At 34.4% G+C, this 16,687-nt stretch overlaps 5 protein-coding genes and 1 pseudogene across 6 annotated transcripts; 1 reads left to right on the top strand and 5 right to left on the bottom strand.

Moving 5' to 3' along the window:
• Window positions 1-4: 4 nt before the first annotated feature.
• Window positions 5-4,283, top strand: LOC124443160 (macoilin-like). Its single transcript, XM_046993683.1, has 10 exons — window positions 5-254; window positions 378-519; window positions 598-724; window positions 826-955; window positions 1,480-1,546; window positions 1,619-1,709; window positions 1,789-2,198; window positions 2,264-2,343; window positions 2,936-3,121; window positions 3,470-4,283. Exons 1-10 carry the CDS (start codon window positions 172-174, stop codon window positions 4,149-4,151), a joined length of 1,998 nt encoding a protein of 665 aa, XP_046849639.1. The 5' UTR covers window positions 5-171; the 3' UTR covers window positions 4,152-4,283.
• Window positions 2,738-8,297, bottom strand: LOC124443162 (E3 ubiquitin-protein ligase parkin-like). 2 transcript variants are annotated; one of them, XM_046993687.1, is made up of 10 exons: window positions 7,436-8,297; window positions 6,955-7,179; window positions 6,792-6,878; window positions 6,604-6,716; window positions 6,382-6,527; window positions 6,235-6,296; window positions 5,589-5,726; window positions 4,805-4,903; window positions 4,615-4,738; window positions 2,738-2,964 (listed from the first exon to the last, which is right to left on the bottom strand). In XM_046993687.1, exons 1-10 carry the CDS (start codon window positions 7,607-7,609, stop codon window positions 2,960-2,962), a joined length of 1,173 nt encoding a protein of 390 aa, XP_046849643.1. In that variant the 5' UTR covers window positions 7,610-8,297; the 3' UTR covers window positions 2,738-2,959. The 2 variants fall into 2 exon arrangements, with proteins under 2 accessions (XP_046849643.1, XP_046849642.1); XM_046993686.1 differs by lacking the exon at window positions 2,738-2,964 and adding an exon at window positions 4,119-4,557.
• A 5-nt stretch (window positions 8,298-8,302) lies between these two features.
• LOC124443169 (3-hydroxykynurenine transaminase-like) lies at window positions 8,303-9,379 on the bottom strand. The gene is made up of 6 exons (XM_046993701.1): window positions 9,284-9,379; window positions 8,945-9,014; window positions 8,784-8,879; window positions 8,641-8,723; window positions 8,521-8,566; window positions 8,303-8,439 (listed from the first exon to the last, which is right to left on the bottom strand). Exons 3-6 carry the CDS (start codon window positions 8,811-8,813, stop codon window positions 8,329-8,331), a joined length of 270 nt encoding a protein of 89 aa, XP_046849657.1. The 5' UTR covers window positions 8,814-8,879; window positions 8,945-9,014; window positions 9,284-9,379; the 3' UTR covers window positions 8,303-8,328.
• LOC124441699 (serine--pyruvate aminotransferase-like) lies at window positions 8,972-10,399 on the bottom strand. Its single transcript, XM_046992166.1, has 5 exons — window positions 10,054-10,399; window positions 9,677-9,791; window positions 9,453-9,608; window positions 9,284-9,379; window positions 8,972-9,014 (listed from the first exon to the last, which is right to left on the bottom strand). Exons 1-5 carry the CDS (start codon window positions 10,397-10,399, stop codon window positions 8,972-8,974), a joined length of 756 nt encoding a protein of 251 aa, XP_046848122.1.
• A 61-nt stretch (window positions 10,400-10,460) lies between these two features.
• LOC124443171 lies at window positions 10,461-14,154 on the bottom strand (annotated as a pseudogene).
• Window positions 14,155-14,426: 272 nt separating this feature from the next.
• Window positions 14,427-16,080, bottom strand: LOC124443165. Its single transcript, XM_046993696.1, has 6 exons — window positions 15,833-16,080; window positions 15,556-15,655; window positions 15,335-15,483; window positions 15,104-15,218; window positions 14,962-15,029; window positions 14,427-14,890 (listed from the first exon to the last, which is right to left on the bottom strand). The coding sequence occupies exons 1-6, from the start codon at window positions 15,998-16,000 to the stop codon at window positions 14,642-14,644; spliced, it is 849 nt and encodes a 282-aa protein (XP_046849652.1). The 5' UTR covers window positions 16,001-16,080; the 3' UTR covers window positions 14,427-14,641.
• Window positions 16,081-16,687: the final 607 nt, after the last annotated feature.

Genomic DNA, 16,687 nt, shown 5'->3' with positions numbered 1-16,687 from the left:
CCGTTTGTACATGGCATGTACACGAGACAAGTATTTACTCCACATCCTCCACCTGAATCCTGTCATATGATAATGCGCACGCGCGAACATTAGAAGAGACAATTCATTTCTGTGGGATTTGTACTTTCCTTTAAAAAAATCTGTTGTATTTTGTCATTACATGCATGAATCATGACCATAAAACGGAGGATTGATACATCTAAATTGCGTAGACCATTAAAAAGGTCTAAAATAACGGAATCTGTTTATGGCAGGTAGGATTAAATGGCGATAGTTTGCGAAGAATTCACTTCTTGAAAATATATTATTTACTCATTTTTCACAGCAGGTCCTCTCCTTGTCATTTGATAATTGATAGTATTTCTCTTTTCTTTCAGCTTATTTATTTATGTGAAATTCTTCATTGTCTGGATTATGGTTCTGACTGCGGACTTTTTGCTTGAGTTTCGTTTCGAATATTTGTGGCCGTTTTGGCTTCTCATGAGAAGTACATACGATTCCTTTAAATACCAAGGATTGGTAATGAATTTTCCTCTTATGTCTTTATTCTTATTTTGAATAGTTGTTTTACATTATTTGCTATTGTATCCATTGAAGGTCTTCTCTGTCCTATTTCTAATCCTGGCACTGTGTTCAGACGTTGTGTTTTTAATGGTGCTACCAATTCATTGGCTATTTTTTGCTGCTAGTACCTATGTCTGGGTTCAGTTTGTCTGGCATACAGGTAAAGGAGATAGTAAATTCATGCTCACTTGTACAAGGTCTAGAATAATTACACCCTTTATTGTAATTATTTAATAGAATGATTGTGTCCCTGTTTTTTAGATCGTGGTCTTGGTCTACCAACTATATCCATGTGGTTATTGTTCATATATGTTGAGGCCTCTGTTCGATTAAAGGAGTTAAAAAATTTACCATTCCACTTGGATTTGTGTCGGCCTTTTGCTGCTCATTGGTGATTGTTTGTCATACGTTTTAAATATAAACCCCCAAAGAAACATTCACATTCTCATAGACTTTTTGCAAGAATAACTACACTATTCATTAAGGATAACATTGGATTGCTTGTCATATGCTTAAAACACAAACCCTCAAATTACAAACCTTCATATTCACAAAAGACTTTTGATTAGAATAATTATATGATTAACTTAGGATAACATTGGAAGTCATGTTTAATATCAACAAAAACAACATTTTTTTATTCACTGTAGCCTTTTCTAATGGCAACAAAATGTCAACATAGTTATATTGCTCTTCCAGTGTGTTAACTTGTGAAATAACTTTAAAAGATTGTTTTTTTAACTTAATGTTAACTACAAGAATGTCTGGTTAAGGAAATTAATAATCTCATGTTTGTGCACATGCTTTTGAAAGGCAACAAATTTGTCTAGAAAATCCCTGTTATCCACTTGTTGATTGTGTTACATTACAAACAGTCTCGTTACCCTTTTGATGCCAACAATTTTCTTATTTTAGTATTGGTTATCCAGTTGTGACATTGGGCTATGGTGTAAAGAGTTATGTCGGTTATAAAATTAGACAGGTTTGTTTACAACATGACAATACAATAATTATGTTATATTTATAATAATGTAGCAACTATTTCCCATGCTAGAGAAAAATTCATCAAGTTAGCAAAGAAAATGATTTTTATATGGAGCTGATCAACCAGTCATTACCATCAGATAACTTAGATATTATGAAAGGTTAGTTTGATAAATAATGTTTCCACTTTGGAGTAGTGCTTTCAATGATTTCTATTGATTATTTTTTTGATGAATTTAGGAAATGTGATTGATAAAGTTCCAGAGGAAGCGGCTAAAAAGAGTGTTCAAGTTTATAACCAAAGTGTTGGCAATAGCAAGTCACCTATTGAACTTCTAAATGGCAATTGTCATGAGAATGCAAAGACTTTAAACAACGAGAAAATAAGTCGAAACAAGGCAACCTTAGGAAAAAAAATAAATGAAGATCATAACTTGAACGAACTTGAAAATAAACTAGAACAAGATAATCGTGCAGGTGATAATCCTACTGGACGTTCTCTGTTTGGTGGAGCTAAAAGAACGAGTTCCGCCAAGGCTAATGGAGTACGTTGTGATGAAGAATCTGATAGTGGTGATTCATCAAATACGTCAACAAACAGTTGTCATGGTGGAAGTAAAAGAGATACTCATCAGAAGACGTTGGCGATGGTATGAACTAGACGAGTTGAATGAAAGATAGATGTATCACATTAATTGTTGCTTTTCTCATTAAGGATTCCAAGTCTCGTTCTTCTCTTACCGCAGATGTCAATCATTCATTAGTGATACAACTAAAAGAAGAAAAAAATTCCAGGTATAATACATTTTTCTGTCAAATCTCCAAGTCTTCTATTCTCTATTTTCATCATTTTCTAACCTTTGTCGTTGTTTATTTTCATTATGTCCTTATCATCTTTTACCATTTTATCGTTCTTCACCATCCTTCTTTAACGTTCTTTACCATCCTTCCCTCTTTACCATCCTTCTTTCGTTCTTATAACGTTCTTCATCCTTCCGTTCTTTAACGTTCTTTACCATCCTTCAACGTTCTTTACCATCCTTCCGTTCTTTACCACGTTCTTTACCATTCTTTAAACGTTCTTTACATCATCCTTCTTTAACGTTCTTTACCATCCTTCTTTACCATCCTTCTTCTTTTCCTTTTATCCTTCTTTTATCCTTCTTTGTTCTTACCATCCTTCCTTAACCATCCTTCTTTAACGTTCTTTACCATCCTTCTTTGACGTTCTTTACCATCCTTCTTTAACGTTCTTTACTATCCTTCTTTAACGTTCTTTACCATCCTTCTTTAGCGTTCTTTTCCATTCTTCTTTAACGTGCTTTATCATTCTTCTATTCTCATTTTTTGTCATTTGTATTTTGATCTTCCTTCTGTTTATATCCAGACGACGCATAGAGAGCACACTCAGTCACACTGAAAACGAGTTGAAGCGAGTAAAGCAAGACTTGCAAAGCAGTCGTCACAACGAACAGGATATTCGTTCACAACTTCAATCTCTCATTTCCAATGAAAGATCTCTCAAGTCGGAAGTCAATCAATTGAAGAATGATAACGAAATTTACCAACAGAAGTATGCTTGCATTATGTTTCGCAATTTATTTTTATATATACATGAAGACAAAGCTGGTCTATTTATCCTAACATTTTTATCATGTTCCGCATGGTGTATAAAAAAGGCAACAGCTGTTCATCTTTTATTACATGACGTATGGTGTTTGGTACCGGGGATTTGAGAATCTTGTAATCTTGACTTTTAGCAGTTCAACGAAAAGCCGTTTGAATTCTCAGAGGCCAATAATCCATTGCAATATCTAGTTGTTACCTTTATTTTGATACACAATGTGTAGAAAAACATTTTTGATAAACTAATTGATGTACATTGCTTTCTATTATATTGCCAATACATTTATTTGTTTAGACTACAAACGTTGACATCCTCCCGTCAACAGGATCGCAATAATATTGCAAGTTTAGAACGAAAGCTGAAGTCGGAACGCGAGTCAAAGCAATTACTGGAAGGACAACTTCGTGAAGAACGGAAGAAATGGAAGGAAGACGAGTTACGCCAGTCAAGAGAAGACACTGCTATTCAAGAAAATTGCAACGCACAAAGAGTGGAATTCGAGGAAGAAATAAGGCAATTACAGGTGACGATAAACGAGAAAGACGAACGAATTAAATGTCTTGAAAAGGATGTGGAAAATCTTAAACTAAAGACGAACGAGAACGATAGTATTCAGCTGAAAAAGGAGACGGAATCGTTGATGTCAACTCTGGCTGCCATTCAAGGAAAGAACACACATTTAGAGAATAGCCTGAGCTCAGAAACCCGTCTTAAGCTTGATCTTTTCTCAGCCCTTGGAGAGACCCGTCGACGACTCGAGATCGCTCAAGGACAATTAATGAATAAAGAACAGGAAATCATAAATCTTAGAGGAAAGATTGCAGAAGTCATGGCCGTTATGCCCCTTGCGACAGCTAATGGTGATTCCCATCAAGTTTACACTTCTCATCATTCACCCCCACCACCGCTGACCAGTCATGATGATGTCACAAGCGGGACTGTCTTTATACCAAAAGCAAAAAATTGTTTATTGTAAGAAATGGTACATTGTTACCGAACATTAGTTGTTATTTTCACAACTGGTTTGAAAGGACATTATTTCATTGGAAAGTAGATGTACACAATTCTATGTTGTCGCATTCATAAAAGAAATAAATTTGAGTTTAAACGTTGTAGTAATCTGTTTCATTTTCGGTAGAGTGTTTTCTTGTGACGTCAGAGCGGCCATGTTGGTAGGTTACTTCAAAGTGCCGACGCTTGCTCAACAGAACTTGAAATCAACAAAATTTCTTTTAAAAACATAGATTTAATATCAACATGGAGGAAAGTGAAAACACTCTATTGAAACCAATGATTGCTTTGACATTCTGGTCCCCAAGGAGTACGACATATCCAACACCACTCAAAACGACATATGAAACACGTCATGTGATTGCAACCACCTACAATATAACCCCATTAACGCCGAGTAGAACAAATACTAACATTGTGTAACTTACCATTTTTTTCCGTCGGAGCTTTGCAATTAATATTTGGACAACGTTTTGTGGTCCGTTGGATTTGCTGCTCGGATTGTTCATTCCATATGGCTCGTTCATTACTAAACTCCGTGACTTGAAATCTCTAGAAAATAAACTTTGGTTGAACTACATGAAATGTGCTGACAGGCGGTTATGTGTAAAAACTTACATCTAATTCAGTATTTTCTAATGCAGTTGCGCCAATGACGTCATCAACTGGACATTCGCCTTCATGATAGTTTCGTAAACAAAGTCGACAAAACACGAGCTGTAAGAATGAGCTAATATATAAATTCGAAACGTAAAACACGAAACACAAAGACACATTTACAATGTATAATTAACATTCAGACTTCGCAATAACATTTTCAGATTCCGAGGGTTCTGCAAATCATTTCTTCAACATTTACAAAATAATACAAGAACGAAAACAAATACATATGTCATAATAAAATGATCACTTTCAGATCACTTTCATCAATTATCCACATATAAGGGGTGGGCCCCAGGTTAAGAGATCCATCGCGCGCATCAGTTCATATGATCTCTTCTATGGAGCAAAACTGTCGAGAAAGGAGAGAGAAAAAAGGGATGACGCTGTAAGAACTATAGATCTGACATTATGTACTATAGACGTGAGATTTTGACACGACCATCTCTCTGTTCAAGACTGCAAGATGAATTAAATATTGGGTGAAAAAATTACGTCATCTTCATGTAGTTTTGACGATGTTTGAAGCGCATTTAGCGCTGTTCGGTCATTAAGTGCAGCGCACTGCGCACGCAACACATTTTAGCGCGCGATCGATCCCTCTAAAAAACAAATTTTCTGCGTGCTGTGTACAAATAAAACATATAAACTATTTAAAAGATTTCGTATGTTGTCGTTACATTAATGCACTAGTTATATGAACGGCAGGGTTTATAATTACATTGATAACAAAACTTTTTACCCCACATCCATATTCACAAACGACACGACGTGTTGCAGTTGACGCAAATATACCCTGACCACAATCTGGGCGAGGACAAAATATTCCTCCTTCACTGCGAAGAAATTCCTCAGCTGCAAACCGTTGATAACGTTCATACTAAATAAACAATATAACGAACACACTAATGAAATACTACGACACAGAGGATGGTTGGCAATTTTGACATAAAGATATATTTGCAAGAAAATTTATGGCACTGAATGCGTAATGGCAAACGTAAATTGACAAATCATCATGCTAAATGACATCATGAATGACATCACAAAGTGGGATACAAATTTTCTTTTTCTGGTACAACATCACCAGTGTGCAAATTAACGGTGTGCAATGTGCAATTTGCACATCGTTTTAGCTAAAATGAAAACAATTGCACATCACTTTTTCAAACGATGTGCAAAAATTAGCGGTTCTAACGAAAAACACTGTCGTAAATCATATGAATTTGTTCACGTTTAAAAATATTAATTTAGCAATTAGCGATGTAAAATAATTAACATAATATCGATTTGATTATGCCTCTAAAGAAACACTTTTGTCAAAAAAATTGCACATCATTTTTTCCGAACTAATTTGCACACTGAACATCACACCATTTAACATTTACCTGGTCATCGCCCATTAATCTGAAATGATGTGGGTCTTTGATGAAAGCAGTTTGACAATCATCTGTAAAAGATTACAATTATTAACATTGTGTGTGTGACATCAGAGACCAAAGACCAGCAAGTCACAAACTCGTTTAACTGTTTACCAAAATTCCCAGGGCAGGCAATAGAGTAACCGTGTTCTTCTGTTTGTATAAATCGTCTTTCATTGAGGTAAACAGAACAATACCTCACAAAACAATCAACACAAATGGTATGTTGGATTTGACAAGGAAATACTAACACAAGGTCCCTAGGTATAGATGAAATTAAACATCAAATAAAATCACCGAGCTATGTCATTATTTTCAATTACAGAGTTGACATACGCATTGTCTGTGTCACAAATGATACAAGGAATATTTCTTGTATTTGCCTTTAACATTGGCAATGGTGATTGTTCATCTTCACTTTGATGTTCACCACATTTGAAATAGAATTTCTAAAAAACAAAAAAAGGCAACCAATTGATATAGTGCAAACCAACATCATGCAAGTGTTAATCAACAAAGCTTACGGCTATGGTGTTATGGCAATCATTGTTTGATTGACAGCGACCAGACATTCTTTCTTTGATCAATACGTCATCCCAGCAACTTGGTCCCTTAAGACAAGAAATATCACAAGATAAATTTTGAGTGGGGTGAATAAGAAATCATACCAAACTAAAAAATTACAACCTGCAAGAGAATAAAAGATCCTTGTCCACATCGAGAACATTTACATCGTAGCTTTCCCCGTGTCACTTTATTGCAATGTTTGCAAAACACAAAGAAACTGCTTTGAGTTTCATTATAATGTGAAAGTGATATATTTGTCAACGAATTTCCTTCTATTAACGTAGGATCTTGATATCCATTCTCATTTCTTACAGCATGAACCACACTGTGGTTCAATTGACAATTCTGGGAAAAATTATAGAATAACCATCAAATAAAAGTTCATGATGTAAATAGTAATGTTTATAATTATGTGATTACTAATGAAGCAATTAATGTTCATATGAGTTGCTAAATAACGTTGTGTTTATGCTGTCATTAATGTTAATTTGATTACTAATGATGTAATTAGTAATAATGAATTACAAATGTCAACTAGATGTAACTACTAACTAGCAACCAATTAAAATCAGAACAGTTTACATTATATTCATATACCTACTTGTAGAGTGAAGTGATTGGGCAATTCCTCTCCAGCAAATATAATTCTGATTTGACCAGGAGAGACATTTCTATTGCGAGCAATCGACTCCTTGAATCGAGCAACAGTCCATGTTGGTCGAAAAGGAAGAGAAAAACTTTTGTTATCAAACTTTACTGTTACGTAGTAAGACATGTCGAAAATTGGTTGAAAAAATGTGAAACATTTTCTTAAAAAACGAAAGCGAAACTGGTATTTGTTTCTTACTGTATTTTTGAATGACAACTAACTTCGACCGCCTGCGACCTCAGAAGACAATGCCCGCAGCCCAGACCCAGCCTTTACATGACATAAATTGACTTATTCACGACCCCTTACGACAGTCTACGAGGAATGAGGAACAAATCAGCGATCACCGATGGCATTTGAGAAATTCTAACCCTAATTTTAATTTATGAAACATAATTATTCAGCACATACGCACAAACACCTCATTTAAAATATTTAATGCAATTTTTTGTTCAAAGAAACAAGAAACTGGCTAAAGTCTGCAAAGGTGAGTACATTAAATTTACAGTCGAAAGTTCGTTCTATACTATAACACTGAGACAGGGACCTCCCTTTTTTTTTCATTTAAATTCAGTAAATTGAGAGGACAAATCAATGGCGACAGACCAGTGCTGTAGAACTAAATTTAACAGAGGGGGGCTCTCTTGACGAAGCTGAAGCCATGAAATTATGAAAAATTACCCATTTTAAAGGTAGAAGGGGGGTTCCTCCCCAAGCGCCTCCCACTTCTACAGCACTGCAACAGACTGTTAGTACAACCAGCTATCATTGCACCAAGTAAAACTTGTCACAACAGCTACCATCGGTGACTCACGTATCTAGAAATCACTGTATTGCATTTTAATTTATAATTGGTTTTGAAATTGTATATTGTTTAAAGCATCTTTGAATGCTGTCAGGACAAGGTTGACATTTTCTTCAGTGCTATTTACACCCATCAAACCAACTCGCCATATCTAGAAGATGATATCATTTAATAATACTTGTAAATATAATATCCTTCCATGGTGAACAAGCATGCAAATTTTTCTTGTTACCTTGCCAGCAGATTTTCCCAAACCTCCAGAAATATCCATTTTGTACCTGAAAAATGGCAAAAATGCAAATGAAAAAGATACATACAAGATGGACATTATTCCAAACATATCACAACTAACTTTTGTCCAATGTATGCAGAGACTTTTTTCCAGTTTACTCCCTGTGGAACAACGACACCTACTATGGTTGGAAGGCGATGATCCTGAAAAAAATTCATTTTATGCCCAATTTCAATGGAAGTGAATAGTAGGTTAAAAGATACCTTGTTTTCAACAAACATTTGAAAGCCCATGTTTTCAAGTCCTTCACATAGCAGTTTGGAAGAATTTTGATGTCTGTCAATGAACTTTTCAAGTCCCTAAAACAACCAAACATTTATAAAAAAAACAATTCCAAATATGATGGAAATTGCATGACTCTCACCTCAGCCACAACTACTGAAAGAGCTTCTCATAAAGCATATACTGAATTGATGGGTCCAGTATGATGGTATCTGAAGGATTTATGGGAACATTTCAGCATAAAATAAGCAATTTCTGTGGGGTTAAAAGATGGAACACTTTGCAATTATTATCATTATAATTATATGAATTTTGTAAATTGTTGCTGTCGGGGGAACTGTGCAGATATTTATGGCACATTTGTACACATCCAAAATATGTACTTGTTGTTTTGCTTAATAGAAACCTTTTCGATTTACAATAATCTCTGCTCATAATACTTAATAGACATTTAATCAAAACATATAATGAAATAGCTTACTTTCGTGGTTCATCATCACATCCCCAATAATTTGCAATCATATTGAAATCAAAGTAAAATGAAGGAACCTTGGTTTTCCTTGATAATAATTTCTTCCTAATGTACATCAAAATATGAAGAAAAAATTTGGGGACAAATATAAATAATTCTCATGTTAACAACATCGTACCATGCTCTAGGGCTAAGTGATATTGGACTCAAGCCTGGTGGAGCACTTAGGCATTTTTGTGAACCACTATAGGCAACATCAATCTGAAGATCATCAATATTTAGTGGTGACCCACCAAGTGATGCAACACTATCCACAATTAGTATACAATCGTTCCTATAAAGAAAGAATAAGTGTATATTTTTTTGTCACTTCTACATGCTATCTAACTCACAATTGTTTACTTTTGACACAGCTTTCCAAAACCTTCCAGTGGCTGACAAGTTGTTCCAGATGACTCTCCATGAGTTATAAACACAACTTTTGGTTTGTTCTCCAAAATACCCTTTAGAAACACAACTACACGTTAAAAGCATAATTACATTTTATCATTACATTATTTACAGTTTGTGACAATTGTTTATTCTAAAAATTAACAAATTAGCAAAGTTTGGTAACTATTAAAGTAAAAACTTTAATTGTCAGAAATTGCAACCTTTTCCAAGTCTTGAAGAGAGAAAACTTGTCCTATTGGCTTTTCAATTCTCCGAACATCGCATCCTTAATCCACATAAGAAATCAGAAATTGAAGTCTGGACAAGTCATAAACTAACACTTTTACCTATTCTTTCAGCCATATCCGACGCACGCTCTCCCCAAATACCGTTAACGCAGATCAAAATCTTTTCACCACGTTCGGTCATGTTCATAATAGACGCTTCTATTCCACAATGTCCAGTCCCACTAAGCGCAAATGTATGAGTGTTTGTGGTCTGCCATATGTATTGTAAACCCATCTTAACTTCATCCATTATGGCACAAAATCTCGGATCTAAATGCCCCAAAATTGGCTGCGCGCAAGCATTTAGAACTCTCTGATGTGCATTCGACGGTCCAGGACCCATTAACAACCTTTCTTCTACTTCTAAAGGAATCAAAAGTTGTTGAGGAGGTTTTACTATTGCCATTCTTCTGGCAACAAGAAGACGATGTGTCACAGTAGACAAAAACAAAGCGCGTGAACGCATGTTCGTGAAGACAAAAGAATATAGTTGTATTGAAATCACAACACTTCGCTCCAATTGCTTTATGACACGCAATACTATGATACACACGGAAGTACTTCCAATAATAATTATTAAGTTCATTGTTCAGTAACTCGTAATACAGGATACATAGTTATTCTTATAAAAAGGTATTTTGTTCCGATATACAGCTATTTATTTGGTTTACAGAAAAAGTACATAAAATTTTAATGTCCACCGTCCTTGATGGTGATTCCACGTCTTATTTGTCCCCAACCAATAAGTCTAAAAAATAAACAGTTTCATCAAAACCTGCTTTGTCTAAACCATAGAAGAAAAAAGGTATCGTGTACCGCCAATGTTTTCAACTCTTCTGCTCAAAGCAATCTTTTCTCCAATCTCAGTACAAACTGGTGTTGTCAACACAATTTTTGCCAGATCAACTTTAACAGCAAGAACGCGGCCACCTGTTGATAAAGAACCAATGTTCACCATTAAGACTTCATTCTTTGATAACTTTTGAACCTAAACAAAGGATGACAGTTCTTTTGTTGATATCCATACAACAAAGAGATGACATGCTCTCAAATTTATATCAAACAGGAGAGAATATACAAACCTTGGCTGCCTTTTTATCACCTTCTGTCCTTACCCCCAACAGTCGTCTTAATAAGAAATAACTGATCTCAAGCTCGGTGTAGATTTCAGGCAAGGCATCCGCTGCACCAAGAACCTTTTTAACAGATTAAACATAATATACTAGTGTTTAAACACAAGTTCACTAACAATGATTATCATCCTTACATGGCCAACCATTCTATCAGCTCTACACAGAGTTGGGTCAATTTTTGTTCCAACACCTGGATAATTGTGACAAGGTTATATGTATCAAACAAGTACATCAGACAGAACAAAAAAAATTCACTGGTAAACCATACCGATAAGACCTCCAGGTACTGCATACTGAAGATCATTTTGTTCAGCAAATAAAGAAACAATCACAGAACATATTGGTTCCCACGAAGCTTCCTTTTTCATCCTTTGAAACAATTCCAGGGCACTTCAATGACCTGACCAACCTGTGAATGAAGTGAAATATTTTCAGAATCAAACTCACAAGAAAAGAAGAAATCACTTCAGTAAAAGGTTTTATTAATACAAAACAAGTTTCAGTACCTTCAGCACACACGAAGAATGCTACCTCCAGCTACTCCTCCTTTCAAATCGTTAACTTCACATCCAGGTTTGTTTACATCAAAAGAGCGTATGACTAAAAAGAAAGGACACAAAATAAATCAATCGAAAGAACTGATTGAACTCCCATGTTCAATCCAGCTAAACACACATTTCAAAGACAAAAGTAACTATGAAGCATAGTATAAACATTGTGAGTTTCAAAGCAACCAGTAACAATTATCTGTTAAGACACTCATGCATATATATGAATTGTATTTTAGGTTACTTACCAATAAGTCTGGGCTGGGATGTAAAATCTCGCAAAGGAATTGGAATTTTCTTGCAAATGTACTCACAAATGACCTCAATATTGTACTTTAACTGTGCAGAAATTGGAACAACTGGAGCTCCTTCAGCTATTGTTCCTGAAATAGAAAAATAAATGATGTTCAATGAAATGCATGAATATGGATAAGTTAAAAAAGATGATGTAATACATCACCTTCAACAAATTTCTTTATCTGTTGATATTGTTCCTTGGCCTGATTTTCTCGAACAAGATCAATTTTGTTCTGTAGTATAATTATATGCTTCAACTTCATTATTTCAATTGCAGCCAAATGTTCTGATGTCTGTGGTTGTGGACATGACTCATTCCCAGCTGAAACATATTGAAAATATGAATATATAAAAGTTGATTTTAAAGAAATGTGTTTTGGAAAACAAGTAACTACATTACCAATAAGTAAGAGCGGCATCCATTACAGCTGCTCCATTCAACATTGTTGCCATAAGAATATCATGACCAGGACAGTCAACAAATGACACATGCCTACATAAAATATCTCATTAATTTTTTATCATTAATTGTAAAGAAGTCACAACTTATGTGCAGAATATAGAAATATCACGTCAGAAAGATGAAAAGCTGTAGATAATTTAAGGTTTAATAGTAAAACTGAAACTTATGGTCCAACTTGATAATGACAAAATCAAATCACGGTGAAAATTAAAGATGAAAACATGCGTTGCAATTTTAGTGAAAAACATTATACCCCCAGCTCAAAAACCCTCAAAAGTGATATCTTGTTCCATTTGACACTAGCATATGTAACTAAAAACACACATATGACAAAGTGTAATATATATTATAATTGATGAATGATAAAGTATTATGTCTTATTGTTTGTAACTACAGGGTGCATATGAAGAACAAATTCCTCTTGAAATCACTTGATGTTAAGAATTTGCATGATTGAGCAGAAATCAACCCACAACAAGAAATAAAAATGCTTGAAAGAATTTCATGCTTCGCATTTGCAATGGGCAATGGATGCAATTCTATTGTTCTGTAAATATTTTTTTACATATAAAGATGGTTTTTTATAAGTCATGGTGGCAAGTTGAACTGAAAATTTGTGCTTTCATTGGTTCAAAGTTACAATAGTGTATCAGACATGAAAATGAAATACAATTATGGAATGTTGAAAAGATTTTAAAATCTATTTCAAAAAGCTAAGTCATCTAACTTTGTGTATTGAATTTTTTTCATTTTACTGTGCAAATTTAGTGCATCACAAGTCATTAAGAGTGCATCACAAGTCATTAAGAGTGTATCACATCCTGATAAATGCAACATGTTGATTTGCAACGCATTAAATATTTTCAATTGCTAAACAATAATGTACCTCACAAGTTGCATTTTCCCTGAACAACCCGATCTTTCACATTGTAGTGTGTTGCTGCTTGCACTACCAGCTGACCGATAACAACTTGGTCGTGGGCAGTTGGCATTAGAGCATTTAAAGATCTATAAAACATTTGTTTTATACGCAATACAAGTAGGAGTTTTCGAAATATAATGAAAAACCACATACCTTTGCATTGGCGTATCCAAGTTTGATAGTGATGTTTCTTTCGAGTTCATTTTTAAATCTAACAGTCTGAAAATTACAAATGAAAATATGACAACGTAGTCAATACATCATACTGCATCGACAATATATTTACTTGAACACCAGATAGTGCTTTCACAACGGTAGATTTGCCATGAGCCACATGACCAATTGTTCCTGAAGAAAACAATTCCAATCTTTCATATCCCAAACTTCAATACTAAATACTAACTATGGACATGATGATGTAAAACGAACCAATATTTATTGTTGCTTGTCTGCTGATTACTTCTGGAGTTAATGGAGAAAGTTCATTCACGTTCTATATGAAAAGATAAAAAAGTGGCGATAAACATACTACATTGTTAAACCATTAAAATTCTTTTTCATCTGAGCATCGACTGCCATCGACAACAAACTAATCCAGCCAAGCCATCGTGTTTATTTCGTAAAATATACATCTTTCTTAGTTGAATGGCAGATCCAACTTACTAATGTTGTTAGATCTTGCTTTAAAAGATTTCCATCTGCACTCATTGTGCTTCAAAAAGATGATTTTACACAGTCAGTATGACTCAGCAAAGTTTGCGAACTGTTCGACTTCAACCATGAAACATTTTACCTGGATGATGCAACAACTGAACGTTGATCTATAATAGATCTACACTCATCTGGAGCGAGTATTATTTGCAGTGTCATCATAACTCGCGTGTCGTCATTTTGACGGAGGGGCGCAGCAGAAATTTGTTTTTGTTTTATGGGTTGTAAATTAAACATTCCTATTGCCGTAGACGATGACGAAAAGCTCCTGCTTGGTAGCTCTTAGTCGAGAGGAAAGAATTATCAATACAATTCAAATTGCACAACATTTTGTAGTTCTTGCAATGAAAGTAGACAAATTTTTGAGACATATTGATTTTAATGAGAAAACTGCGATATCACACTTAAATTATAATGTTTCAAGTTAAGAGAATAATAATTAGGTAAATGCAACGAAATACAGCCTAAATATTAAATACGTATGTAATGTTCCAAGAAATGGGACTATGTAGCTTAAGTAATGTTACATGAACGAGATTAAAAATTTTTCTTGATGCATTTACATTGGTTGAAATTAAGCAATAACTACTTCCTTGTCATCAAATGACAAATTTTCAGGTAAAGGCTCAGCTTCATCCTCTGCATTCAAATCAGGTTTGAAATCATCTTCTTTACCAACATTACAGGTTGTAGATTTCTTGCGACAACAGAACATTGTGAAACTCCCCACAAATATTAAAATGAAGACGATGAAAGCAACAAAAATAGCAATTCTTGCACCAAGTGGTAACTTGTCGAATCGTGAATGCCAACTTTGGTGTTTCTAAAGAATTAAAAATACATTTCCCCTTTATATCACTAATACACAGATGCTAAATTTTTAGAGGAACTCACATGCTTGTGGCCATAAAAATGTTCTTCAGGTAATTCTGGTCCGAGCCATCTTCTTGGTTTTTCATCCCCTAAAGTTTAAAAAAAATTGACTTTTAAGTCTTCAAACTGAATTTAACAGAATGCTTGTAAGCATCTTGCATACCATGACCGCAATATCTTGTGACATCTGTCCTTGCCAAACGAGATTCTTTGAATGCCACAGTCTCTACAGTGCGTTCATATTCTTTTCCATTAACATCCATATGAACTTTTAATACCTGAATAAAAATAAATTTAATACATAATATAAGTTTTATCAGAATAATGTGTACAATATAAAATCAATATAATTGTTTGAACTTTGAACTGGTTATAAATAATATGAGGTTAGCACCTTCAATTCCAGCTGTTCAACTTTCTTGCCATCAATTTTTGTGACTTTTTCTTCAATCAAGTATCGATGACCTTTTCCAAATTTCTCTCTTGATACCATAACATGGACAAAAATTGGAGCAAAATGCTTCTCATTACGATCTGGATACTCTAAAAAAAAAACAAGACGGGGCTTAAATAAGAAAAGCAATCATACAACATACTATCCATAAACATACATACCTATCTCAGCCTTGAGTTCATACACAATGCGAACATCCAATTCAGTTGACTTTCCATTCACTTTTACAGCATCTTCTTCAATGTTGATGTTCAAATTGACCTGCCATTAATGATTAAAATTATGGCAATTTCAATTACGCCATCCTTACATCATTAAACGAACAACGTCAAAGATAATAAACTAAAACCAAGTTAAAAAGTTGGGGAAGACAACAAATGCGATTTTAAAAATGTTCACCCGTACATTCTACTGCTACAAGTTTTTTGTATTTATTACCTTGACGCTGGATTTGCGAACGCTGAGGCCTTTGTCGTCTTCTTCCTCAGTTATATCGACAGCGATGGAGAATTTTTCTTCGCGTCGACCTGATAAATCGTTTTCATGCGACTTTATCAATTGAATGAACAATAAAAGAAAAGCCAAACGCAAAATAGCAACCGTCATGATGTATTTCCAATAAAATACTTTCAGAAAAGAGAGACCGGCTTCCTAGTGTACAACGAACTTCGAAATGTGAGCACAGCTTGTAGGAGGTTTGTTTTGTATGTACATATGGTATTTTACGGTGGCCTATATCCGCCATGGCAAAATATTTCAATTACAAATCTAAAACATTAGTAACTGCGTCACAAAGTTAATACTCACGGCAAAACATATATACTCACGGCAAAACATATATACTCACGGCAAAACATATATACTCACGGCAAAACATATATACTCACGGCAAAACATATATACTCACGGCAAAACTTTATTCCTTTATATTAGTACTGCCGATTGCTTTCTTTTACAATATGGCGACTACCGTGAAATTGGCACCACATTGGGCACCACATTCAACACAACATTCATCACAACATTCATCACCACATTCAACTAAAATTTATCATTCAAAATGATAAATCAAAAAATCGTCTTTAAAACACGTTTTCCATCAAATACAACAGTAAAAAATAATTCTTAACTGTTTATTACTATTTTACAGTCCTTAAACATCACAAAAAATGTATAAAAGTCAAGAAATTGAAGAAAACACTAAGATTTATATTACAGTGTACTTTCCATTTCTCTTAAATAGCCTATAATTTAAAAACTACACGGTAGAATTTTTTTAAACTTGGCCATATT

Source organism: Xenia sp. Carnegie-2017, unplaced genomic scaffold (assembly GCF_021976095.1).
Source record: "Xenia sp. Carnegie-2017 unplaced genomic scaffold, XeniaSp_v1 HiC_scaffold_20, whole genome shotgun sequence".
In the NCBI taxonomy this organism is placed as follows: Eukaryota; Metazoa; Cnidaria; class Anthozoa; order Malacalcyonacea; family Xeniidae; genus Xenia; species Xenia sp. Carnegie-2017.
This window is presented reverse-complemented; position numbering and strand designations above follow the sequence as displayed.